The 23,984-nt window shown below is 58.8% G+C and overlaps 5 protein-coding genes and 6 non-coding genes across 11 annotated transcripts; 3 read left to right on the top strand and 8 right to left on the bottom strand.

Annotated features, from left to right (window-relative positions):
• Window positions 1-8,432: 8,432 nt before the first annotated feature.
• A1Q1_05726 (uncharacterized protein) lies at window positions 8,433-10,432 on the top strand (the record flags this gene model as incomplete). The annotated part of the gene is made up of 3 exons (XM_014320935.1): window positions 8,433-8,738; window positions 8,835-9,628; window positions 9,691-10,432. 3 exons carry the CDS (start codon window positions 8,433-8,435, stop codon window positions 10,430-10,432), a joined length of 1,842 nt encoding a protein of 613 aa, XP_014176410.1.
• A 2,520-nt stretch (window positions 10,433-12,952) lies between these two features.
• A1Q1_t465 lies at window positions 12,953-13,033 on the bottom strand. Its single transcript has one exon. It is a non-coding gene; the product is annotated as a tRNA-Ala (tRNA).
• Window positions 13,034-13,548: 515 nt separating this feature from the next.
• Window positions 13,549-13,629, bottom strand: A1Q1_t464. Its single transcript has one exon. It is a non-coding gene; the product is annotated as a tRNA-Ala (tRNA).
• Window positions 13,630-14,102: 473 nt separating this feature from the next.
• A1Q1_t463 lies at window positions 14,103-14,186 on the bottom strand. The gene has a single exon. It is a non-coding gene; the product is annotated as a tRNA-Ala (tRNA).
• Window positions 14,187-14,671: 485 nt separating this feature from the next.
• A1Q1_t462 lies at window positions 14,672-14,758 on the bottom strand. Its single transcript has one exon. It is a non-coding gene; the product is annotated as a tRNA-Ala (tRNA).
• Window positions 14,759-15,229: 471 nt separating this feature from the next.
• On the bottom strand, window positions 15,230-15,316 carry A1Q1_t461. The gene has a single exon. It is a non-coding gene; the product is annotated as a tRNA-Ala (tRNA).
• Window positions 15,317-16,783: 1,467 nt separating this feature from the next.
• Window positions 16,784-16,866, bottom strand: A1Q1_t460. The gene has a single exon. It is a non-coding gene; the product is annotated as a tRNA-Ala (tRNA).
• An 838-nt stretch (window positions 16,867-17,704) lies between these two features.
• On the top strand, window positions 17,705-18,704 carry A1Q1_05727 (uncharacterized protein; the record flags this gene model as incomplete). Its single annotated transcript, XM_014320936.1, has 3 exons — window positions 17,705-18,008; window positions 18,103-18,315; window positions 18,376-18,704. The coding sequence occupies 3 exons, from the start codon at window positions 17,705-17,707 to the stop codon at window positions 18,702-18,704; spliced, it is 846 nt and encodes a 281-aa protein (XP_014176411.1).
• A 210-nt stretch (window positions 18,705-18,914) lies between these two features.
• A1Q1_05728 (uncharacterized protein) lies at window positions 18,915-19,796 on the bottom strand (the record flags this gene model as incomplete). The annotated part of the gene is made up of 2 exons (XM_014320937.1): window positions 18,915-19,531; window positions 19,712-19,796. The coding sequence occupies 2 exons, from the start codon at window positions 19,794-19,796 to the stop codon at window positions 18,915-18,917; spliced, it is 702 nt and encodes a 233-aa protein (XP_014176412.1).
• Window positions 19,797-20,168: 372 nt separating this feature from the next.
• A1Q1_05729 (uncharacterized protein) lies at window positions 20,169-22,276 on the bottom strand (the record flags this gene model as incomplete). The annotated part of the gene is made up of 2 exons (XM_014320938.1): window positions 20,169-21,863; window positions 22,010-22,276. The coding sequence occupies 2 exons, from the start codon at window positions 22,274-22,276 to the stop codon at window positions 20,169-20,171; spliced, it is 1,962 nt and encodes a 653-aa protein (XP_014176413.1).
• Window positions 22,277-22,977: 701 nt separating this feature from the next.
• Window positions 22,978-23,910, top strand: A1Q1_05730 (uncharacterized protein; the record flags this gene model as incomplete). Its single annotated transcript, XM_014320939.1, has 4 exons — window positions 22,978-23,129; window positions 23,169-23,241; window positions 23,327-23,646; window positions 23,685-23,910. The coding sequence occupies 4 exons, from the start codon at window positions 22,978-22,980 to the stop codon at window positions 23,908-23,910; spliced, it is 771 nt and encodes a 256-aa protein (XP_014176414.1).
• Between the last annotated feature and the right edge of the window lie 74 nt (window positions 23,911-23,984).

Below are 23,984 nucleotides of genomic sequence, written 5' to 3' on the forward strand. Positions count from 1 at the left end.
AGTGCGCATTCGTTCATTAGCGGAGGCGTTGCGGAGCCGGCAGACAGAGAGGCGTACGGGCGTAGAGCTGAACGCCTCGGCGTCCGCTGCGCCGGATGGCGGCTCATGGCGGAGATGACGAGTGGGCTTGCCGGGCGTGCGCCCACTGATCCACACTGCCTGGTGCTCCGCGATCCGTGAGGTTGGCAGCAAGCCACAACGGAGTGTGGTTTCGGGCTAGCCTGATCGATCGACTGGGACTTGGCGAGTCCGAACGAAATTCTAGAGTCCGACGAAACCGACGCCCCGACAGTGCAAGCCCCGACGCCAGCCCACTCGCGCTACCCGTCGCCACATAGCGCGCATCACACATGTGGATCAACAGCGACGCCAACGATGCGGAGCACTCAAACACCACTCTCGAAGATCTGGAGGAAGCGAGGAGGCTGCGTCCGGGCGGCGTCAGAAACGCCAACGCCGCCATTGCAGTCGTTCTTCGCGCCGGCGCAAGCTGGCGTGCGGGCGTGCGCCAGGTTGATCGTCATTGTCGCCACAAACAAATCTGCTTCTGCATGCATGAGCCTAACGCTGCACCCACTAGCGCTACTAAAAAGCTTTAGCGTGGTTTACGGCCGATGTGTAGAAGTAAAGTGCGGCTGAGCCGAAATTGCGGACTGGTACAAACGCAATCAATTTCGTAAGCGGCGCCGGATCCAGCAAAGGGTCGGTCGAGTGGTACTTGGTCAGGTCGGGCGACCTGGGCGACGCGTACAGAAGGAGTATTGCGGGGGCGACGCGTCAGGCGTCTCCGTCATCCACAGCGCATCTAGGAGCCAGGTATGCATACCAGGGTGCAAGACACTGCGAGATCTGGTCAAAATGTCATAGGCCGATAGGGTTCCCAGGGTGCGGAGACGGGTGTTCAATCTCGGTTCTCGTAATGCGCTTGCCGCCCGTGCCGTTGTACACCGCTCCAGCGTACCGCTCCGTCAGGCCGTCATACCGGTCGCGGAAAGTGTGCCTGCGGCTGGCCTCGCGGCATGCAAGTCTTGCGAATCTGCGGGCCAAGTTGGGAACCTGTGGACGTTCTGTTCCTGCGGAAGAACACAGAGGGCACAGAGGGCACAAGTGGGCCTTGCGGGCCGCTGATTCGTTCCCGCCCCTCCTCGTCTTGTCACCTGTACCTCGGGCTCTCTTACGTGCTCCCCAAGGTGACATCGAACGCACGACGCCTGCAGACGAACTCACAGCTCCCATCTCGGAGCCGCCCGTCTGTCGGTTCAGTTGGGTCCAAACCTGGTCCTAATCTGTCCCAGGTGCAAAGGAGTAGGCCAAGACATCAGTGGCGCAGGAGACAATTCATGAGATTGGCGCAGGTGTGGCGTTGAAAACGGCCAGGAGCGCCTGCGGATTACGGCAACGCATCTTGCATCCGATCCGGTATCGGTCGTGTTCAGAGTAGCTGCAGCCGGCACAGGAACTGCGCTGCCCAAGGTCGGTATACAGATTGGATCATGGGAGTGCCAGTGTACAGGAATAGCCCAGCTGTTCGTGCACATTCGGAGTGAGGACCTTCCAAGAGGAGTGCGTCCTGGAGAGGTAGCTGTCCTGGAGGATGCCAGGAGATTGCAGGAGTGTGCAGGAGCTAGCAGAGACACCGAATCGTTGCGGCCAATTACTGCATGTGCAAAGTTGACGGAGCAGTCTCCGCCAGGTTGACAGGCATGCATGGGCGCGAGACAACAGGAACGGACACTCAGAAACAAGGGGCGGCATTCATCACTGGTTCCAGGACTGGGTTACCTGGGCTCCTCCTCCCTCAGTGAGCCTGAATTTGAAGAGTTCAGTCCGAGATCTGACTGACCGGTGTCGCAGAGCTTGCTCGTGACTCCCACACGTACACGGCCGTACCCACGACGCAGACGCACGCTCCACTTTGTCCGTTTGTGATGTCAACCTTATTGTTCTGGCCATAGCCTGGGACTGTGCATAGCCGCAGCTTGTGAGATCTCATTAGATCTGGGCATCTGGCCTCGGTCTACCGCTCCATGCTCCATTGCATAGATCTGCCGGATCATGCAGCAGTGGGCATAGTGGGCCACAGGCGAAATCTCGCCTCTATGACTCCGAACACAGGTCGCCGAGTCCGACTACGGGGTCTGGAACCTCTCTGCTCCGGTCTCGGTGTCTGTTATCTTGGCCCGTGGTTGTTAGCGAAGCGGTAGAACCAAATGTGCCCATAAACGACTTCGGGCGACGATACTTCAAGGCCGGTGTAGCGAAAAGTGCGGTATGCGCCTCAGTGAATGGGAGACAAGGCGGGGGCGGGCGTCCATGGCTTGATGAAGAAGTCCGAGAAAAATTCTGAAAAATAACCGACCAATCGGTGGGTTCAACTTCTACGTGCCCTTGCTTGAGCAGCGGACCGCTGGAATCGATGGAATCTGCCGGCGCCCGGTCGAGTCCTGACGAGGCGGGCCCAAGGCAGCGGAGACGCAATACAAACGCGGAAGGCCACGAGGCCGCAATTACAGATTACAGCATGCGCCGGGGATTCCGGTGGAAAGAGGGAGGTGTGCCTGAGTCAGCTTCTGTCTGTTTGTCCCTTATTGTGTGCGGCCGTCCCTGGGTGTGCTTGGGTCGTCTCTAATGCTTGGCCCTTGGCAGGGCTTCCTTCGAACAACCCACTCCAGCAAACGACTGGATGCCCACATCCTCGCCGTCCCTCCATCGTTCTTCTCCGACGGCAACAACACCCAGTAGCATAGCATTCTGCGTCCGAAGCCCAATACGCCAGTGCAAACGCCGCCCATTCGAGGGTTGCTGCCATGTCTCGCAGAAAACACCTCCCCCTTGCTTATTTGCCCCTGCTGGCCTCCCTACGACTGAACAGCAGTCGACACAGTGGTGCGGCAGTTTTCCCTCCGAGATCTCATCAACGCCACATTGTGCCACCCCTGCCCTGCACACTCGCCAAGGTACCAAAGTGCAGACAGGCGACGAGACCGAGGTATGCCATTCCATGGCTGAAGCCGGTCGGCATAGGGCTGGCGTCAGCGCGACGGACACTCTGCGGCTGGTCAGCGGGTGGACGGGTTAGGTGGCGAGCACGTCAGCGATTGGCGCAGCTGGCGCAGACAACTTGCGAGGACGGAGGCATGGAAGCACTGGTTAGCCAGGACTGGACGTTCGCCGCTCCGCGCTCCAGGCGAGGCGAGGAGACGCCAGCGAGAGTATCCCATCGGCTACGTCGCTAACGGGCCTACGCTACTGCGTAGCAGCGGTTGCATGTGCTGGAACAAGTTACTGGAATTACGGTGGATAGAGAGGGCTGACCGCATGAGACAGCTAAGACATGAAGTGACACTAGTTGCTCGCGTGCTTGGTCGGAATGCACCCGAACGCAGTCCACGGCCTACAGAGCCTGGACTACAGCAAACAAAGTGGAACAACAGCTTCACGTTCCACCTGCAACACTTGCCGTGGCAACGTGCCTCAGCACAGACAAAGGCACGAGGTACTCCAGGCACCAGAGTACATGCTGCAGATGGAAGGCCCGGCACATTATTGGATCGGGCCGATGCCATTTCGGTCACCTGCGCTACCTGCGTTGCATGCTGGGCGAGTGCAGCGGGCCAGGCGCCGCTTCTGTGCCGCTCCAGGCGCCGCGAGCGCTTGTGGGCCGGACCCTCGCAGCCGCCCACGAAATGCAGTCTCACAGATGTGACTCAGGGCGGATGAGGCGGCAGACGGCAGGACAGCAGGAAAGGAGGACGGCAGTGCAGTGCAGCGCCTATCTCTATCTGCAGCCTCGGGCCATGTTCCTTTTGACATGGGCCAGGATGGGTGTAATGAGATCGAGAGACGGAGTGGACCGATGGGCACGCTGATGTCTTGGCACGCGGGCAGTAGAGAAACAAGCTCAAGGCGCCCGGAGAAGCCGGGTGGGATGACGTTACGTTGCCAGACCCGCCAGATCTGACCAGCGACCAAAAGCATGTGTAGGCTCGATCTGGTGATCTCGTGCTAGGCAGTCTGGTTGAATGCGGCCAATGGCGCGAATGGGCGAATAAAGAAGTGAGGCAGACTTGAATAGGCCGTGCCTGGATGTGTTCTACCGTTTCTGTTCAAAGCTACGCACGCAGCAGTGCCCTCTTTCTGCTCTCCTCTCTGTCCTCCTCTTCCCCGCGTCTGCTGCTAAGCGTCTACTGCCCAACAGGCTAACGGTCTCTGCAGTCCCAGCTCTACCCCGTGACCTCTGACCAGCAGCTCAGCTGATTCACCGAGCCCAGTCCACAGATCTGGTCGGGGTAGGCAGGGAGATACGGACAATGAAGCACCCCCCCCTAAACCCTGAGCACAGTGGGCACCTTACGCTCCAGGGTCGAGATTTGATATGGTTTGATTGATAATACTCTGCCACTGGAGAACAGCTGACCCACGGAAGGTGCGGCGTCTGGAGGCAAACCCACGAGCCCAACGGGGATCCATCGGCTGGCTCTGGCCCGTTCGGCCTTCAACAGCAGCATACCTGGTCCTTGACGGATTTTGACGAATTTCGCGAGTCTGACGAATTCTGCACCAGGTAGACAGGACGAATCTGAGGTCCTCCTCGATCTCGCTGCAATCCCGCTTAAGCGGCCTGCAGGGCCGAAGGGGGAAGCACGGACCGGCTCCAGGCATGCAGCGCTGCAGCGTATGCAGCGAGACGTCTGAGGGAGAGGCAGCTGGGAAATGGCGAGCAGCTGTCCAGCAGAGGAAGCGAACAGCACAAGAGCGCAGCAAGCGATGCAAGACATACAAACCTTATCCTCCGGAGAAGGCATGTGGGTGTCCACGACTGTCCGCTGCCGCCGCCGCTCGGCGCTGTGGCTAGACTGGCGGCGTGACGCATATAGTGCGTCATGTGAGTTGACGCTCCAAAGCGTTGCGGCGACTAAGCCTGCTATGTGGATCTGGCTGGTGCGCGGTCCGACTCGGGGCCAGTTGGGCCGTGTGGCCGTGTCCGAGGGCGACGCGCGCAACGGTCAGCTGTCGGGTTAGGCGAATGGCCACTGGCTAACTGGGCTAGGCTGGGCTGAAATGGAGGCCGAGGGGGTGGCCGGGGTGGCCGGGGGAGGATGCAGCCCATGTCCGACGGACGGCACGGTGCCCTGAGACGAGGAAATCAGATAATGATGCCACTGGTGAATGCATCACGCACGAGAGTTCAAGTCAGTCTCAGTTGGTACGTAGTCACGGGTGTGGACTTGGTGCGAGTGCGCGAGTAGTGGACGTTGTCGTCTCTTGTGTTCTCGTCCGAATCCGAGTCAGGACCCAGAGTGTCTTCAGGACGAGGACTTGCCATTCATATCTCATGTCGAGATGCCCTGAGCGAGGGTCGAGGAGGGTCGAGGTCGATTCCTGAGCCCCGTCCCTTCGTTCCCTTCGTTCCCTTCGTTCCCTTTTCTGGCCCTATCGTCCCTGTTCGCTACTCCCTAGGGACGCTAGCCCTGACAAGACCTTGCCTCGACGAGGGAGTAGAACCTATAGACCGCGTACCGAGCGCACCCAGAGTACCAGAGAGTACGGACAGACTGCAGGACTACTGCAGCCAGGAACGGGTACAAGCACTGCTGCCCGGCTTACCTGTGCGCTCTTTGCAGCAGCTTCCCCACACCGCCTGCAATGCCCTTATCCTCCACGGCCACGGCAGATTAACCTGGGCCCTCGCGGCCCTGGGCCCAAGGGCCCTCGGATCTGATTCCTCATCGAGCACCTAAGCACCTAGCACCTCCGACTCTCTGACTGCTATGCACCCAACACGGCACTGGACCAGAGGGGCAGATACAGAGATACTGCCTGTGCGGCCGATTTGACCCGCCGCAGGAGAGAGAGTAAGGGGCAGACGCAGCGAGACAGCGACGTAGGGAAGGGGGGAGGGAGGTACTTGGACGCGGTCGGTCGCGCGCATCAGCAAGATACGAGCGAGTTACTTTATCTCGAGCACGGCCGCTCGTTTCTGGCGCCTTTCCCCACGCATCGACGATCTTTGCATCTCGCCACCACCACCACCACCAGCAACGCCCTCGCGCCCTCGCCAACTAGCTACTCTTCAGAGTTGCGCAACGAGAAGTGACAGTAACCTCGAGTCCGAGCGTCCTTCCGCAACAACCAGCCCGGCGTTGATCCAGCCCAGCCCAATCGACCCAAGCCCCACCCCCGTACCCCCGCACTTGTACCCCTCCACCGCCCGCGCGCGCCCATCCGTCAGCCGCCCGCCAGCCAAACGCCTCCGCCCCTTCGTCATATACACTCACTAGTCCGTCGTCCAACATCGACAGGCATCGTCAAGTGTATCCAGACATCTCTCCAGGACGACTCCTTGTGCATTTAGTTTGTGCATCGCAGTACCGCAGTCCCACTACATCGACTTACGTTGGTAACTGTACCGAAACCTTCGTTCGCCCCGACACCTCCCAGCCAACTCTAAAAAATCTCGGTACACCAACGGGAGTGCCGAAGCCTGTGCATCCCATCCCATCTGTCAAGCACATCGCCGAATAACCTATCGGCCAAATTCCATACCACCTCGTCTCGCCCTCTACTCCCCTTCTACGCGTCGCACTCTGTCGTCGCGTAACCAGCCTCTGTTCGCATCGGAATCACTCTACCAGCTGATTCCCGATCGACAAGTCAAAGTAAGCTTCAAGCTCTACTCTACGACCACGTTCTACCAGTAGCTCTAGCAGCACTCGTAGTTCGCGCTAAGCACCCCTCCGTGTCTCTCTCTGGACTGGAGCCTATCTCGGATTAGCGGCTGTGCTGCCTTGTCCCTGTGTGTGATTTAGAGTTGAGTTGAACATTGGCGAGGAGTGCGTCAGCGCTGCTTACCTGCGTACCCAAACGTGAGTTTAATCCAATTTGATTCGAATAGCGTATCCTTTGCTATCCAGGGTGGGCCCGGCTGCAGCGGCTCTGTCTTCCTCCTGCGTCCTTCTCTTCCGCTGCACGGCAGTCGATATCTCCTTCAGACAGCATGCACGGCGGAAGAGTGGGCATTGGAGCAAGCTCTACTGCTGCTCTCCGACGTCGTCCACCCACAGTGCCCGCAGACCCCGGTGCTGCCGGTGCCCGCTCCTGCCTCTCCTCTACAAAATAGCGTCATCCCGGTGCTTACCATTCCCAGCTTCGAGTTGACGAGGATATAGGCTCATACGCTTGCCCCGATCTCTCGTACCTCTCGGTTCCTTGGTACCTCTCCCACTCTCCATCCCCTTGCTTCCTTCCTCGCGCGTCTTGCATCTTCCGCTGCCGCGATCGAATATAGCCAGCAATAACGCTCCCTCCCGTCGACTTTTTGGTTCCTCCTGTCCATTCCGCTCTCTCGTCACCACCAAAGACTAGAGCGCCGTCAAGCATAGAACCAGGTCCACCTCGGTCAACTATCTCCTTCACCGCGCGCGACACATCCCGATCTCCGACATCAACAAGTCAAAGATAGACATTCGTGTCCGTTCGTCTTGTCGTCGCCCACCTTTCTCATTTAGCAGAACCGTTACACCCCGACACCTCGGCCTCGCCATCACCTGCCTGACCGTTGTCACCCTCCGACTGTAACGTTCACTTTTGTCTCGAGTGACCAGCCCGTCTGGAAAAACTGTCTGCATCTGCACCCACCGACCGAGTTCAATCGTTCACCATTTCGACGTTTGTGCAACACCCCGTGAACCCCCTCTCGAATCCCCTCAACATGACGTCCCACATGATCGACGGCCCGTATGCGGCCGCCCACGACGCCCGGGATCGCCGTCAAGACGTGAGTACCAGTTTCGTGAATCCTTTCTTCCTACCTTTCCCCCATTTCTCATGTGTTGCCGCCCAAGCAACGAACCACTTTGGGAGTGGAAATTATTGTTGTGGAAGGGACGTGGTAACAGGCGGCAGGCCATGTCCCCTGATTAAAGGGTGACTTGCCTGCGGAGTGGACAAGCGAGGAATGGCCAGAAGAGAAGACGAGGAGGGTCGAGAGCAGAGGAGATCGGGGGGACAGGGAAGAGATTGCGGGTCTGTGCATGGGGTGGTCGACGGTCAGTGCTCGCCCGAGTGGCCATCCCTTGGACCGGACGCCAGTCGGCACCATTGTCTCAGTCGTCATCCGAGTTCAAAGCTCAGCTGCCATTGTCATGCCATGGTGCATGCACACCCGCATGACGGTCTGGCAGTCTGTAGTCGGACTGGTGGTAGGAGGCGATGTCCCTCGGCCGGAAGCGAGTGTTGGATGAGCGCAGTGCACACACACGCACCTAGCTCAAGCTCAATACAAGCCAGTCGCGGACAAGGCAGATCATCACGCGGTGGCGTGCGCAACCAGACTACAATCTCGGTCCGCTTTGCTTGCATGTGTGTATGAGTGTGCGTCTGCATAACGCACTCGCACTCGGCGATGGTGACCACCACTTGTCAAGCCTCTCATGCACACCCACTCAGCCCTCGTCATCGGCAGTCGTCTTATCACTGCCCTCGTCCGTGTTGTCCGCCTTGCTGGCCATGCGCACAAACCTCTTTGGCCAGTGCACAAACCTCCAGACACACGATCTCTATTAAAGTCACGACTCGCTCCCTTCCCTGGGGCCTCTTCCCTTTCATCATCCTCTTTCCTCTTCCCCCCTCACCCCCGACTATCCCATCTCCGCAAGAGACGTTCTCTGCAAACCTGGAGATCCTCTCAACTCCCCCTCCAACACCGCGCGCTTCACCTTCTCCCCACTTGGGGTCAGGTTGATTATCTTCTTCGTCTTGCTCGCGTTTTCTCTTCTTTCGTCGCTTCCTCCCTCCGACTAGCTTGACTTTCATTTTGCTTACACCTCCAACAGTACCCGAGCCAGCCCTACACCCTTCCCCCCGGGTCTCCTCCTTCGTCCTCGTCCCCCTTCGCGTTCAACTCGCCCTCTGTCTCGAACCCGAACTCGTCCAGGACCGCAACCAACATGCCTTCAGAACAGGTCCCTGCTACCGCCGACTACTACCAGCGCCCGGCCGCTCCTGGCGCCGCTCCCAACGGCGCTGCCAGCTACCCCAACTACGCCGGTAGCCACCCGATGGCCTACCGATCCAACAGCGAGACCAACCGTGCCCCTCCCCCCGCTCCTCTCACCCGTGTTCCCACCTACGCGATGATGCAGCAGCAGCCCAACAGCGTCGGTCAGCCGAGCCCGACTGCCACGAGCCCCTACTACCAGGCCTCTCCTCGCGGCCCCGGCGGTGCCTACGCTGCTAACTCTCCCCGTACGCCGGCGTACTCGCAGGGCGGTTACTACTCGCCCGGCTACAGCCAGGCTCCCCAGGCCCTCGACATGCCCCGCTCGCTGTCGTACCCCAACTACACCAGCAACCCGTACACGAGCTACCTTCCCAGCATCTCGACCCCTACCCTTCTCGCCCCCGGAGAGCAGCTCCCGCCTCTGGCTCGTCAGCACTCGACCAACTCGATCAACACCCTCGGTCAGCCGATGTACGGCGGACAGTACGGATCGAGGCTGCCCCTCCAGGACCGCCCGTTCAAGTGCGACCAGTGTATTCAGAGCTTCAACCGCAACCACGACCTGAAGCGTCACAAGCGTATCCACCTTGCTGTCAAGCCGTTCCAGTGTGAGAAGTGTGGCAAGTCGTGAGTACAGATAAGATACCAGATAGTGTGGTGGTGGCGCAGAGGGCTGACGCTCGAAACAGATTCTCGCGCAAGGACGCGCTCCGCCGGCATTGGATGGTTCGTGGCTGCCGTGGCGAGGAGGGCGCGACCGCCCCCATCACGCCTGCGTACCCGCTGAACAACCCGCCTCCGGCCCTGTCGCCGTCGACCCCTCCCGCTACCAGCGACAAGTCGACGCCCGCGGGCGCCAAGCAGGCGCCGTCAAGTTCGCTCTACGGCTCGAACACGATGTCGTTCTCGCACCCCTCGGCGCCGCCTCCCCTGACGTCGCTTCCCGCTCGCCAGTCGTCGGACCAGCCGTCGCAGATCATCCTGACGCCCAACGACATGGCTGCCCAGCAGCGCTCGGCCAGCGACTCGTCTGCCAACGGCGAGTCTGTCGTCATTGACCCTGCTCTCAGCATGGAGAGCGGTGCCTTTGGCGGCTCTGCCAGCGCAGGCCCCGAGGGAGACAAGAGCTACTTTGAGCTCATGCGCAAGCAAAACTCGATGGGCGGTGCTGTCCCTGACAGCGCTGTGTCTTCCACCTTCTCGCGCTATGGCGCGTCCCCGAAGGACGAGTCTGCCCCGGCCCGTCACCACCCCTACCGCCGGACAGGAGGACCTCTGCCGTCACCCTCGATGCACAGCCCCCTCGCCCAGTCGTTTGCCCACCAGCAGCAGTCGAACCCGAACCTGCTTGCGCCGATCAACTCGACGTCCATGTCGAAGCAGAGCTCTGCCGACTCGGCCGACCCGCAGTGGGGTTCGCAGAGGTGGTAAAACAACACTCCTCTCAAAAAACATGTGTAACCGACATTCTCGTGTAACTGTTTTAATCCGCGAACTCTTTCTCAAAGTGTCATCAAGCAAGTCTCTCTCGCGCGCGCAACATTTATCGTCTTGGGTTTTCTCTCTCTTCGTCGTCTGGCATAACATCTTCCTTTTCTTGTGTTTTGGTTCGGTCTCCAACAACAATAGGCAACAGCAACAATCCCCTCACTCTCGTTTCTTTCCAAACGCAGCAAGCAAACAGCATATTATATACTCCAGCATTTCCGATCAAAGGCCCAAACAGCAACCAGCAGCAACAACTCATTAATGCCCACCATACACACACGGCATCCTCCCCCTCCCCAACCTACTACTCCAGTAACATACATGATTCGTCTTTTCTTTTGGTTCTCGGATAGTCTAGCTTCTCTCGTTTTCTTTCTAAACATAGTTCAAGCCGGTAGTTGTTGTCTGGAAAGGAAACAGCAATATACACTGTACGCAGCAGTTGTATCGAGCAGGGCTCAGTACAAGGAATGCAACTTGTGAACGAAACGCGCAACATCGAGCGGCGCAGCTGCGAGGTGTCCAGATTAGATAATGATTGACCACTGCAAGTTGTCTGGTGCATGCTCCATACTCGATAGCAGACAACCAACCTCCGGAGAGAGCGGGGCACAAGGAGCGGATCCCCGTGCGGAACTCGGCAATGTATCTCAACTGCGGAGACAAGACCCCGCTCACGTTATCAAAAAGCAGCCAAAGCGCCTATCGACGCCACGACCAACGTCCACTGCGCAGCGCATATCGTTACGTGTCGTCGCAGATTCATTAATTATGGCTGGGCTGGGGGCGCATTTGAGCGAAGACTGCGGATTCTCGTAATACTGTCAAGAGGTGGCGCATCGCAGGTTTTGGGAGATACGTGCCTCGGCGACGGAGGAGGGTGTGGCGCAGCGCAAGTCTCCGTCATCGGCGGAAGGCGGTCTAAGGGGTTAGGATGAGGGCACAGGATGTGTAAGGGGTAGGACTTGGGATGGCGCCATGTCTCTGCGCAGTCTCTGCATTAGTGAGGTTGTAGGGTTTAAGCGATGGAAAGAGACTGGAGTGGCGCTCTGCTGGCGCCGGGCGTCAAGCCGACTTGGCGCCAGGCTGCGCCGCGGAACGCAAGCACGAACGGGAAGAGACGGGCAGGGAGGCGCAGGGAGGCGCAGACCAGTGGCGAGTGGCGGGCGAGTGGCGCCGAGGAACGGTATCTTGTGGACGGAAAGTTGACAGGGGACGCATCTGTCGGACAAGGAGAAGGATGGAGTGGGGTCGGAGAACCGTGCACTTGCTGTTCCTTACTTACCTGTCCATTCTCACCAGGATCTACTGTAGTAGGGAGTGCAATGCTGAGGAAAGGGGGCTGTGGAGAAGGCGGTGGAAGGCGTCTGGCGTTCAGGCAGACTAGGCGCAGAATGGGGGCTGGCTATGAACCACCCCGTGATATCTATGGTCATGCGCTCAGAACTATCACGCGGACTGCAGAAGGCACAGGTCCGTTCAATACAGGCTGCAGCACACAGGCACAAGGAAAGTATGTCATCTCGTCGGACCAGGTTAGCGCTGGACCAGGTCTCTGGAACAGGGAAAAGGTCCAGGACGACTGAGTTGCAGTGCAAGGTTAAGCTGTGACCTGGACGGCTGGACGGAGAAGTGGGTCGCTCAGCGCCAGCGCCATTGTCTATCCCACCCTCCAACCCTCCAGCCTCACCCCGCCTCACTCAGCCAGATGGCGTCGGACTTCGGACATCGAGCACGTCCAGAAAGTCATGGGACAATGAGCCGTTGGGGAATGCGCCATCGCTTCCCCGCCCTGGTCTCCGCCCATGTCTCTGCCCATGTCTCTGCCACGTCTCCGTGTCCCACTCTCTCATTAACCTTGTCATAATCCACAAGGCCCAGATTCTGGGCTCTGGCGATTGCAAAGCTCGTGATCGTCTGTGTTACTCTGAGACATGTCGCCGGGGGTCATCGAGACTCGAGCTGGGTGAGACATGGGGTTATGGTTATGCCCGAAACTTACTATGGCCGATGCGGAGACCGAGCAGCAAGCACCAGCCAGTGAGCAACGGTTAGAGCATAGTGGACAGCGACGTGGGGCGATCTGGGGATGGGAATGGAAGGAAGAGTGGGTCGGCGATCAGTGGGGAGGTGGATCGCTAATCCGATATGCCGAGTGTTCCTCCACGACGCTGACACCGCGGATCGACCGAGTGGACCGTCGATGCCAGACACATTGAACTTCTTGCCAGACACGTTCGCGAGACGGAGCGGCTTCCTTGGCTTGTGCAGATGAACACGTGTGTGCTCCATGCCTCTGTCTCAGCGATTGCAACGTTGTCTCACAGTCACACCGTTGTGGCACTCGCTCAATCCTCACACTCATTCGGTCCTCCATCCTCCCCACGACACTCAACGTTCATCACACCCCTCTCAAGTCTCCAAATGCTCAGACTAGCACGCACGCATGCAAAAACAGATGCGTGGACGACTTAGGAATCGAACCAAAGACCTCGTCAATTATCCAGTGCTAATGACGCGCTCTACCAACTGAGCTAGACGCCCGGGATCCATGGAAGAGGAACCGAGGGCGGGGCATCGCCGGCGCTGGCGGCGCTGACGCCGAGGGACGCTACGGACGGCTTTGTAACGGTAGGTACGGGATACTGGATGGCTTAGCTATGGTCAAGTGAGGGGGAGGTGGGTTTTGAGCGAGTTGGACGGAAGCTAGGACGGATTGAAATCAATGTCCACCGTCTGGATACGGCGCATCTCCTGGACAACTGTGCGGGAAGCCAGTTCCTCGCTTGGAAGGGTCTGAGCCTCTGGACATGAGAGCCTAATACTCCGGCCCAACACCTCTGACGCAACTCCCAGCATACTGTGCAAATGTGCACCAAAAGGCCGGAGGATCATGCTGCAGAGTGTGTGTTTTGAAGGGCGCACGGCGTGTGGCACTCATCAAGATTTTCGTCATTTCACTCCTCGACCTGCGGCAAGTCACCATACCTGCCGTCTTGCCTCTTTGCAAATCCCAACCACACTTGCCATGCATGCAGCAGATCCCAAAAAGCTTCGCGTGGACGACTTAGGAATCGAACCAAAGACCTCGTCAACTAACCACTGCTAATGACGCGCTCTACCAACTGAGCTAGACGCCCGAACACACAAGAGCTAAGCGCCAACACCGCAGATCGGCGGGGCCGTCGGCGCCGGCGCTGCAGCATTCATGACATGCCCCATAGGCATGCAATGGAGGATTAAAACTGGAGGACACGGGATGGTGAAAGTGAGGACGGAGAATGCGTGTTGGGTCCAAAGACATCCTCAAATGAGAAGGCCTTGTCGAGATGGAGACGTGGTGGCATAGCTGCAGAACAGGAGTAAGGACAGTCGGCTCTGGAAAGGTCTCCTCTCTCTTTGTGTGAGAGGAGTCTCGACAGTAGGGTAGAACACATCGGATTTCCCAGCTCAGCGACGACTTGAGGGGTGGCTGTCTCAGATGAGCGCAGAGAGTGGCAGTTTCGAAGCCGACCATCATTTATCGATAGCCTTCCAGCGCGATAGTCAGAAGACTTCTCTTGACCTCCTGCAAACGCCATACATGAGCGCGCAGGATCCAAAAACGTATCCGTGGACGACTTAGGAATCGAACCAAAGACCTCGTCAATGCTAGCGAGATGCTAATGACGCGCTCTACCAACTGAGCTAGACGCCCGGATCCACGGCGCTAAGCGCTCGGCGTCGCGGATCGGCGGCGGCCGCGGCGCGGTCCGTCGTGAGCACCACAACGCGCCGGAAGCGACAGAAAGACGAGAGCGCCGAAGCCAGAAAGAGAGGAAGTAGAGAAAGAGAGAGACAGCCGTTGGCGTTTATGTCGAGAAAGGCTGGTAAATCGGCTGGGTGTTGGCAACGTGGTAAGCTTGCCAGCGAACATACCTCAAGAACTTGGAGACACAACAGAGACGGCTCCCTCATGCTGAAGGGTCTTTGTAACACTACCACTGAAGTCCTGGCAGGCGGTTGCCCACCCCCCGCCAGCGGACGAGCCCACTGCGGCTTGACTCATGGGGAGCAACTCGGTGTGGCACTCTTCCTGATTTGCGATCATTTCACCTCTCCACCGTTGTGGGCTCACACTCAGTCTCCCAACGGGCTTAGATTGTGTGCACATGAGCCTTGCAGCGTCCAAAAAGCGATGCGTGGACGACTTAGGAATCGAACCAAAGACCTCGTCAATGCTAGCAGATGAATGCTAATGACGCGCTCTACCAACTGAGCTAGACGCCCGAACTCGCACGTGAGGGCGGGCGCGCAGCGCCGAGGATCGGCGGCGCGGCCGTCGCTAGCCCTGAAGAGCATGGATTCACAGAGTTTGGCAGGTATGCGAAGGAGGAAAAAAGAGAGAGAAGGCGCCTCTGATGACCAAGGATGTGGAGGCAGGTGGACCGTGGTCAGACTGAGGGGTATTAGCAGACTGAGGGGCGGAGGAGCTATGGAAGGGTCTTATCGCAGGGTATGAGGGCTCAGAGCACCTGAGATTGCAGCGACAGCTCGCCTCTATCTCGTATCGCTGCCTCACCTGCTCAGGCCACGCCACCAGTGAGAGCGTAAGCCAGAAGGGCGCAGCTGATGTGGCACTCCTCGGGTACCTTGGGCATTCTGCTTCACCACCCTCACCGAGACGTCGGTGCTCAGTTTCGCGCCTACTTAGTCGTTCAAAACCTCGTGTGCATCCCCGTGAGCTCCAAAAACGTACGCTGGACGACTTAGGAATCGAACCAAAGACCTCGTCAATGCTAGCAGATGAATGCTAATGACGCGCTCTACCAACTGAGCTAGACGCCCGAAGCTTTACGCAAGTCTCGGAGCTCGGGGCGCAGATCGGCGGCGGCGCTGGGCGCCGAGGGGCGCGGACGGCGACGTGAGGGAAAGAGTGTGACCAGAAGAGGGAGCGGAAAGAAAGGGCAGGTATGGGGTAGCTGAGATGACGGTTCACGGAGTGGAGAAGATTCTTGGCGGGCCACGCTGCTGGGTGATGAAGCAAGGGCGTTTGCAATCCGGACTTGCCACTCCCCGGCCCTCGTCGCATTTCGCTGGATCGGAGACGCTGAGTATCATTGAAGACAGTTGCAGTCAACCGATGACTGCTGCGCTGTGTCTCAGAGTGCGACCGCCGCGCTGTGTCTCAGATTGTGACCACCCGGATGTGCGACAACTTCGCCGTTCGCCTGCCTCCACCTCTAAACCTCTCCTCCGTTCTCCGGGGGGACCACCGCTTCACCTTCCCAACGATACTGAACGCCTCACAGACTCCCGCAGAGTCGAAAAAGAGTGTGAACTGGACGACTTAGGAATCGAACCAAAGACCTTGTCATAATCCACAAGGCCCAGATTCTGGGCTCTGGCGATTGCAAAGCTCGTGATCGTCTGTGTTACTCTGAGACATGTCGCCGGGGGTCATCGAGACTCGAGCTGGGTGAGACATGGGGTTATGGTTATGCCCGAAACTTACTATGGCCGATGCGGAGACCGAGCAGCAAGCACCAGCCAGTGAGCAACGGTTAGAGCATAGTGGACAGCGACGTGGGGCGATCTGGGGATGGGAATGGAAGGAAGAGTGGGTCGGCGATCAGTGGGGAGGTGGATCGCTAATCCGATATGCCGAGTGTTCCTCCACGACGCTGACACCGCGGATCGACCGAGTGGACCGTCGATGCCAGACACATTGAACTTCTTGCCAGACACGTTCGCGAGACGGAGCGGCTTCCTTGGCTTGTGCAGATGAACACGTGTGTGCTCCATGCCTCTGTCTCAGCGATTGCAACGTTGTCTCATAAAGCCCTGGACGTGCGCGCGGATCGGCGGCGCCGGAGGCCGCGCTCCGTGTCGAGAGAGAGCTGGGTAACAGGACAAGGACGAAGGAGCACGGCGGGGCGGTGGTGGAAGAAGTGTTTGAAGGACTGCGGGGGTACTCCCATCGGAAATTGTGGTGTGGCAAACGTAGGGACGGCACGTTTACTGTGTAGGATACCCGGGTTGTCTAGGAACTGATTACTGGGCGTACGAGGGCTGTAAAGAAGCTGGCGGAGCGCTTTGGTCCAGTTCGGGCGGCTTTAGAGTGTGCTCGGTGTCCCCGGTCCGTCTGCTCGACAGCAGCGAAAACCCCATGCCCACTCTCCCCGAACCATAGTCCTGGCGGTTCTTCCTGGACAGTTTTTCTGCAGCCACCGGTACAGTCGACGCCAGCCCTGTAGCGAGCTTTCATCTCCAGGAGCTTCAAATAGACCGGCGGAGGGCCAAAAAGTAATCGTGTGGACGACTTAGGAATCGAACCAAAGACCTCGTCAATATTAGACAATGCTAATGACGCGCTCTACCAACTGAGCTAGACGCCCTCCGACGATTATGTCGAGTCGTAGGCGTCCAAGTCACGTCCCACTTGTTACGTAATCAGTAAGTGACTCGGAGGTGCATAGGCGCTGGAGAGGTAGTATGACGGCGAGCAGTGGTAAGGGGAGACTCAGCTGTCACGGGAGACTGCACATCCTGCGTCGTTATGACCCCCGTGAGAGGTTAGGGACGAGTCAACAGTTTCACGCCAGTGGGTTGCCTTACGTGCCAATCCGACTTCACAGACGTCAGCCACGAAAGAGATCACAGTGATATCACGGTGATACCACGATCTCTTGGCGATGAACAGGATCGGACGATCCCCGATCATTCTTGGTCGTGCGTCGCCCTTATCTGATTTCGAGCTGAGACAGATTTTGACGAGGGATAGAGTTTTACACGCTGCTGGTGGGTTGAGGAAGCTGCGGTGAGAACGTACCGCTGTGTGTCACACGTAGTCGTACCACAACGTCGTCACTTGACTTGTGGTCATACGCGATGGCTGTGGCACATAAGCTGCGCCCATCGCTACTGCCTGAGATCCGCGGATCTAGTTTGCAGCACGCAGTCGATCTTTCTCGCTGCTGGTTACCGTTATTCCTGCCGAACCTGCAGTCTGCCGCCGTCGTCTCTCAGCATGAGTGTCTGTGAAACTGTCCCTATCCATGTCGACCGCAATCTCCGATAAGATCCGGAAGCCAGTTCAGGAAGAGGTGATATAAGCTCAGCGATACCCCCATCACAACCTCATCCGACAAACTTCCAAGCCTCGCATCGACTGGCAATCTTGTCCCCCTCGTAGCTCCTCCCTTGTCCGGTCCGACTCCTTCCCATTCGACCACCATGCGCCTCTCGCTCACGACTCTCCTACTCCTGCTCGCGACTAGTATCCTCGCGCAGGACACCGCCGACGTTGCAGGTGAGAACGACGTCATGGGCGGCACGGACCCCACCCCGACCGACGGGGGCGAGGGGGATGCCGCACCCACTCCGGCCGCCGACTCTGGTGATGCGACTGACACCGGCGAAGGTGGTGGTGGTGGTACCGGCAGCACGGGCGCCGACGACAACTCGCTCGAGAACACCAAGGACCTGACCCAGCCCTGGAACATCACCTACTTCACTTACCCGACGCGTAACAATTATTGTGAGTGTACCTTTGGACTTGAGATTCCAACTAGTTCTGCCGTCCCGTCATGCTCACCGGCACTCGCTGCGCTCGTGACTTGCGCTGACACCAGGGGTCAACGACAACGAGAACAAGGCCACCTGGGCTCCGGTCAACGTGGCAACGAACCTGATGCTGTCGCACAGCAACACCTCCATGCTCCCACAGCGCATCATGCTGCAGCAGAACATCCCCGGCGGTGTCGGTACGTTCGCGACCAAGATCACGGGCTACACGCCCGGCAACAACTATCTGCTGGTTCTGTCGATTGCGGGGAACCCGGACCGTGAGTGATGCGAGCGTCGCAAGCGGACCCCAGGAGTGCGACGTACGCTGACAACGGCAGAGAAACTCGCCCAGTCTCAGGGCTTCTACATCAAGGCGAACGGCACGGCCGCCCCACAGCAGGTCACCGCTCAGGGGAACCAGGCGACTGCGTCTGCAGTCTCCAACGGCGGCAGCACGCAGCCCGGGTCCGGCGATCCGGCCAAGATGCAGCAGGAGAATGCCGCCCCGTCTGATGGCGGTACGGGCAACGGAGCCAGCGCCTCGCCCAACGCTAATGCTCCTGCAGGACACTCAGCCGCTGAGAGGGTTGGTGTCTGGACGGGCGTTGGGGTCGCGATGGGCGCTATGGCGGCCGCGGTTGTCGCGCCTCTCATCCTCCTCGCATAGGTTTCCTCCGAGAACACTGCTGTGAGATAGTGAGAACGTCAAAGACTATTAGGATCAAAGTTAGTATTATAATAATGAGACATGCACATTGTTCAAAGTTACATCCTACGCTGGAAGAGCACCTGCTCGTCCTCCCTTCGCGCCATCCGCCGCGGTGGACCTCTTCCCAGGCTTCGCCGCCTTGCACCAACTCGCTCCGCTCACTGATGCTTACTTCTTCTCCTCGTACTCCTTCTTCCACGCGTCGTACTTCTCCCTCATCTCGCGGTTCTTCTTCTTGTACTCCTCCTTCTGGGCGTCGGTGAGCTCATTCCACAGCTCGCCCGCCCTCTTGCCAATATACCGGCGCAGCTCCATGCGCGGCTTTCCGTCGCTGACGCCGTCCTGCACGAGCGTCTTGGCCTGCGCCTCCTGGGCGATCTTAGGCGTCATGTCGCGGAGGAACAAGAAGAAGGGGCCAATCGGCCGTCCGGGGTTACCCGGGGCGTCGTCGAGACGGCGCTTGAACGCCTCCTTGCCACCCGGCGTCAGGATGGGCCTCTTGCGGTCCGCCTGAGCGGCACGCAGCTGCTCCGGAGTCAGGGAAGTGTACCACTTCTCATACGCCGCTTGGGCGGCAGCGCGGTCCTTCTTCGACGCCTCGGTGTAGGTCTGCACCTCGCCGTAGGGCAGGTCTCCCCACGCCTTTCCGCAGTCACGAGCCAGGTCCGTGATCTTCAGACGACCGTTCTCGGGGTCGAGATAGTTCGAGCGGTTCTTCGAGAAGTAGTCCTGGAAGAAGAGCGTGTACGGCGACGCGCCGCGCTTGGGCGGAGCAGGGTAGTCCTCTGTTCTGTTAGCGATACACGAGGGCACGGGGTAGTTTGAGAACACCGTCTGTCCCAAATGTTCGAGTCTAGACAGCGGATCAAGCTAGAATAGCTGATCCGACATCGAGAAACCTCCATCAGACGACCAGAGATCGTACGCGGGAGATACCGCACATCCGCTCCCGGCAAGCTACTCACTCTTCTTAAGGACGATCGGGGAGGTAGAGAACGCGCGCGTCTCGACGCGGACAGCGGCCAAGAGGCCAGATCGGAGGAGGGACATTGTGGATGTGGTCGGATGGCAACAGTGCAATCTCAAGCGCGAAAGATTGTTTGCGCACGGCGACTGGTAATCTGAGAGGCGTGCAATCTGTGAGTGCAAGGAATGACGTTGGGCCGCGGCAACTGCCTGATCGGGAAATATTTCCGCAAATCACAAACCATGTGGCAATCAAGGCCTCATTAGCCTTCATTACGATCCTCATTTAGAAATCATTTGGATTGGTCATGCTGTTGCGCTGTTGCTCGGTGACGCACGGAGAGGATCGAGAGGGAAGCGACGGGTGAGGCTGGCTGCCTCGCAATATGCAAGTTATGCATGAACGGTATGGTACATATGCGCAAGTGATTAGGTAGTCGTACAAGACAGTAAAATCTATCGCGATGGCACGGACGTGCCGGGAGTTGCCGGCGTGGGTGCCGGTGCAGGCACTGTCCGCTCGGACTTCTCATTGACAGGCTCGAGCTTCTCCGTCTCGGGTCTCTGCTCTGCGGGCGGCGTCGAAGGCGGCGACTCAGGTCCCTCCTCATTCTCCTCCGGCGGAGCGCTCGTCGCCTGGCTCTCTCCCTCTCTCTTCGCGAGGTGTTTCTCGCGCCACTTGGCACCCTTGAAGCTGACCAGGATGAGTCCACAACAGGAACAAGTGAGGAGACCCGCGAAAAGGGTGTAGAGTCCACCGTCCCCGATAGCGTGCAGAATAGGCAGCGCAATCTGGCTCATGACGCATGCACAGATACCGCGCACCATGGAGTTGTTACCGACCGCACTCGAGGACTTGCCCGGGTTCGCGTCAACGAGATAAGCCAGCGTGTTGGAGTATACGAAGAGGATGGAGAAGCCGCCGAAGAAGAGTGCGACAACGGGACCCGCAATATGCGTCTTGAAGTCCATCGTCCATGCGTACACAAGGAAGCTGGCAATCATGAGCGGCATACCGCTGAAACTTGCCTTCAGGCGCATTTCGGGTGTCGACTTGCCGCCGTTTCGGGCTGTGAGACGCTTAAGGACACGGTCGCTGATGCGTCCTCCGACGAGGGAGCCGGTCATGTTTCCAATGCCAAAGGCGAGGATGACGAGACCAATGTGGAGCGGGTTGTAAGAGTAGGGAGCGGCCGAGAGCGTGACGGAACATGTGTACACGATCGTATACTGGGCCGCGAAAAGGAAGCCGGAGCAGATCAGCACGACCGTGTTGCTCGGCACGCGCCAAATGCTAATCATGACAGGAAGGGGGTTGACGTCTCTAAGCGTCGGGCGGTACTCTGCTCCCTCCTTGTCCTTCCGATGGAGCCAGGCAGGCGTACGCCGGCGCCACCAGCTGGGTGCTCCCTCCACCTTGCCCGTGGCCGCCTCGACATCGGTAGTCGCCTCCGTGAACGCGGGCGTGACGACGCCACTCGTCATCCTCGAATGCGGCGCTGTCGTAGCCGGTGTCGGAGCATCACTCGTCAGGCCGCGGGACAGTTTGCGCTGCCGTTTCTTCTCGAGCTGGGCTTGATGCTTCAGTTCTCGTTTCAGCGCGTCCGTGATCGCCTTCTGGTAGATGCGGGACCGTTCCTTGCGCCAAGTGTCGGGGAAGAAGAGGAAGGCGATCACCATGCAGAAGCCCCACACGGCGAGGAAGTACTGCGTGCTTCGCCATCCCCATGCGTTTCCGAGCGCTCCGCCGATCAGACTTCCCAACGAGGGTCCCAGCATCGGCATGGCGTAGAAGAGACCCATCTTTCTTCCTCGTTCCTTCACCTCGTACATGTCGGCGAGGGAGCCGGCACCAGCCGACAGAACGGCTGAACTGCCACACGCCACAACGATTCGCATCCCGATAAGCACCGGCATGTTTGGTGATCGCGACCCGATCGCTGTCGCCGCCGTGTAGAGGATGAAACTGGCAATGTAGACGGGTTTCCGGCCGATGATCTCGCCGATACTGGCCCAGATGACGGGAACACCGCCCTGGAACAGGATGAAGAGGGACAGGGACAAACCGATCTGGGCGTCGCTCGCGTGCAGGTCGGTCTTCACGTCGTCAATGACGGGGTTGTAGATCGAAGGGGAGATCATCGGTGCGAGCTGCCGTCAGCGTGATTCTAGAGTGCATCGCGACATTGCGTGCTCGCTACCCTCCACACATCGCTCTCCGTGGACGTTCTGCGCCGCGGTGCCTCTCCCCACATAACACTCCACACCCGACACAGCCCAGCGCCACAGCTACTCACCACCGCAAACGACATGAGGTACAGAACCACAGTCTTCTTACGATTTGACCACTCGCGGGGGTCGTCGTCGACGGGCGCGTGCTCGATGTCGATTACAGGTAGCCGGTCGCGGTTGTCGACCCTGTCCTTCGCCTCTGCCGGCGGGACGTCGAAATGCGCATGGTGGGAGATGACGGGCTGCAGGGGGAGGCCGTGGTCGTTGTCCGAGGAGTCGATGGAGGGCCGCTTCTCCCGCCCGTCGTAGTCGCGCTCGTCGTCGGCGCCCATTGCGGCGGTAGTGGTGTGTTAGGATCCAAGCTCGTGCCCACTCTCGAGTCCGGGGCGGAGAGTCTTTGGTGCGAGTCTGGATGAACGCCGTTATTGCCCCACGGCGTTCCTGTTACGTCGGTGTGGATTACGTCTGAACAGCGCAGGCAACGGTCGTTCTCGGTCAAAACGTGTTTAAGAGGTATGATGAGGAGACATCCTTAGTCAGCTGCTCGCAACCTTGTTGGATACCGGCATGCTGTGGTGGTGCATCGAGTTAGGTAGGAGGCATGTGGACTCGATATATTTTACCGAACCCCTGGCATGTGGTCCCAACTCGATCAACGGTGAAAACCGACAACTCCTAGATAGGGAGGGGCGGACCGTTGACCGAATCTCGGCCGAAATTTCACGTGGACCGACTGGTCACGTGAGGAGATTGTCTCTGTGAATCTGCTCCCGTGCGATTCGCCACCCGGTCCCGGTACAGACCCGCATTTGGTTCCGCTGGACGACGCAACGAGGCAATGTCGAGCGCGTTCCCAAAAAGTCGGGGGGGTGGAGGTCATAACATTCGAGATTCCCGATGTCGTGATCACCATGTCGTACCCCGACGTCCAGCCCTCCAAGAGCGTCGCTGACTATGTTATCTCTCGCTCACAGCTCCACAACTGCCTCTATTCCCCCCTCTCTGACACTCTTGGACTACCACTGAAAGCACAATGACTGTCGACAGCGACGTCCTCACCCCGCAATACTCGCCCGAGCAGCTCGAGCAGATCAACAAGGAGCTCGATGGAAAGTCGCCCCAGGAAGTCCTCGCCTGGGCCATTGACAACATTGACGGCCTCTATCAGACTACAGCCTTCGGACTGTGAGTTGCTGTGGCTGGGCGCGGCATAGCTAATAACAGTACTGGTCTCGCCGCCGTCGACATGATCTCCAAGATCTCTCAGGACCGGGAGGAGACGCACCTCGTGCCCCTCGTAAGCTATCAACCACGAGCTCAGCTGACACCAGATCTTCCTCGACACGCTGCACCACTTCCCGGAGACGCTCCAGCTCTCGCAGAACGTCGCCGACACCTACATCGCTCCTCTGCACGTATACCGTCCTCCTGGAGCTGAGACGGCGGACGAGTTCGCTGCCAAGTATGGCGAGAAGCTCTGGGAGACGGACGAGGCGAGCTACGACTACCTCGTCAAGGTCGAGCCGGCGGCGCGGGCGTACAAGGAGCTCGGCGTCCGTGCCGTGATCACCGGAAGGCGGCGAAGCCAGGGTGCCGACCGTTCCAACCTCGCTGCTGTCGAGGTCGACGAGCGCGGCCTCATCAAGGTCAACCCCCTCATCACCTGGAGCTTCAAGGAGGTCAAGGACTACGTTGACAAAGAGTGAGCTTTGATACACTAGACCAGCAGCTAACGGACAGGGGTGTGCCGTACAACTCTCTGCTGGACCAGGGCTACAAGTCGATCGGCGACTGGCATTCGACGGCCAAGCCGGACCCGAATGCGGCGGATGCTGGCGAGCGCTCGGGACGCTGGCAGGGCAAGGCCAAGTCTGAGTGCGGCCTGCACACGAACTACTTTGAGATGAAGAAGAAGTTTGAGGAGAAGGCCGCCGCCCAGGCTGCCGCGAACGCTCCGGTGCAGTAGACTGTTGATATTTATATGTATTCCTAGTGCCAATGTAGTGTCGACTGTTATCGGCTAAGCAAGTGAGGAGCCCA

This window comes from Trichosporon asahii (assembly GCF_000293215.1).
Source record: "Trichosporon asahii var. asahii CBS 2479 unplaced genomic scaffold scaffold00075, whole genome shotgun sequence".
NCBI lineage: Eukaryota > Fungi > Basidiomycota > Tremellomycetes > Trichosporonales > Trichosporonaceae > Trichosporon > Trichosporon asahii.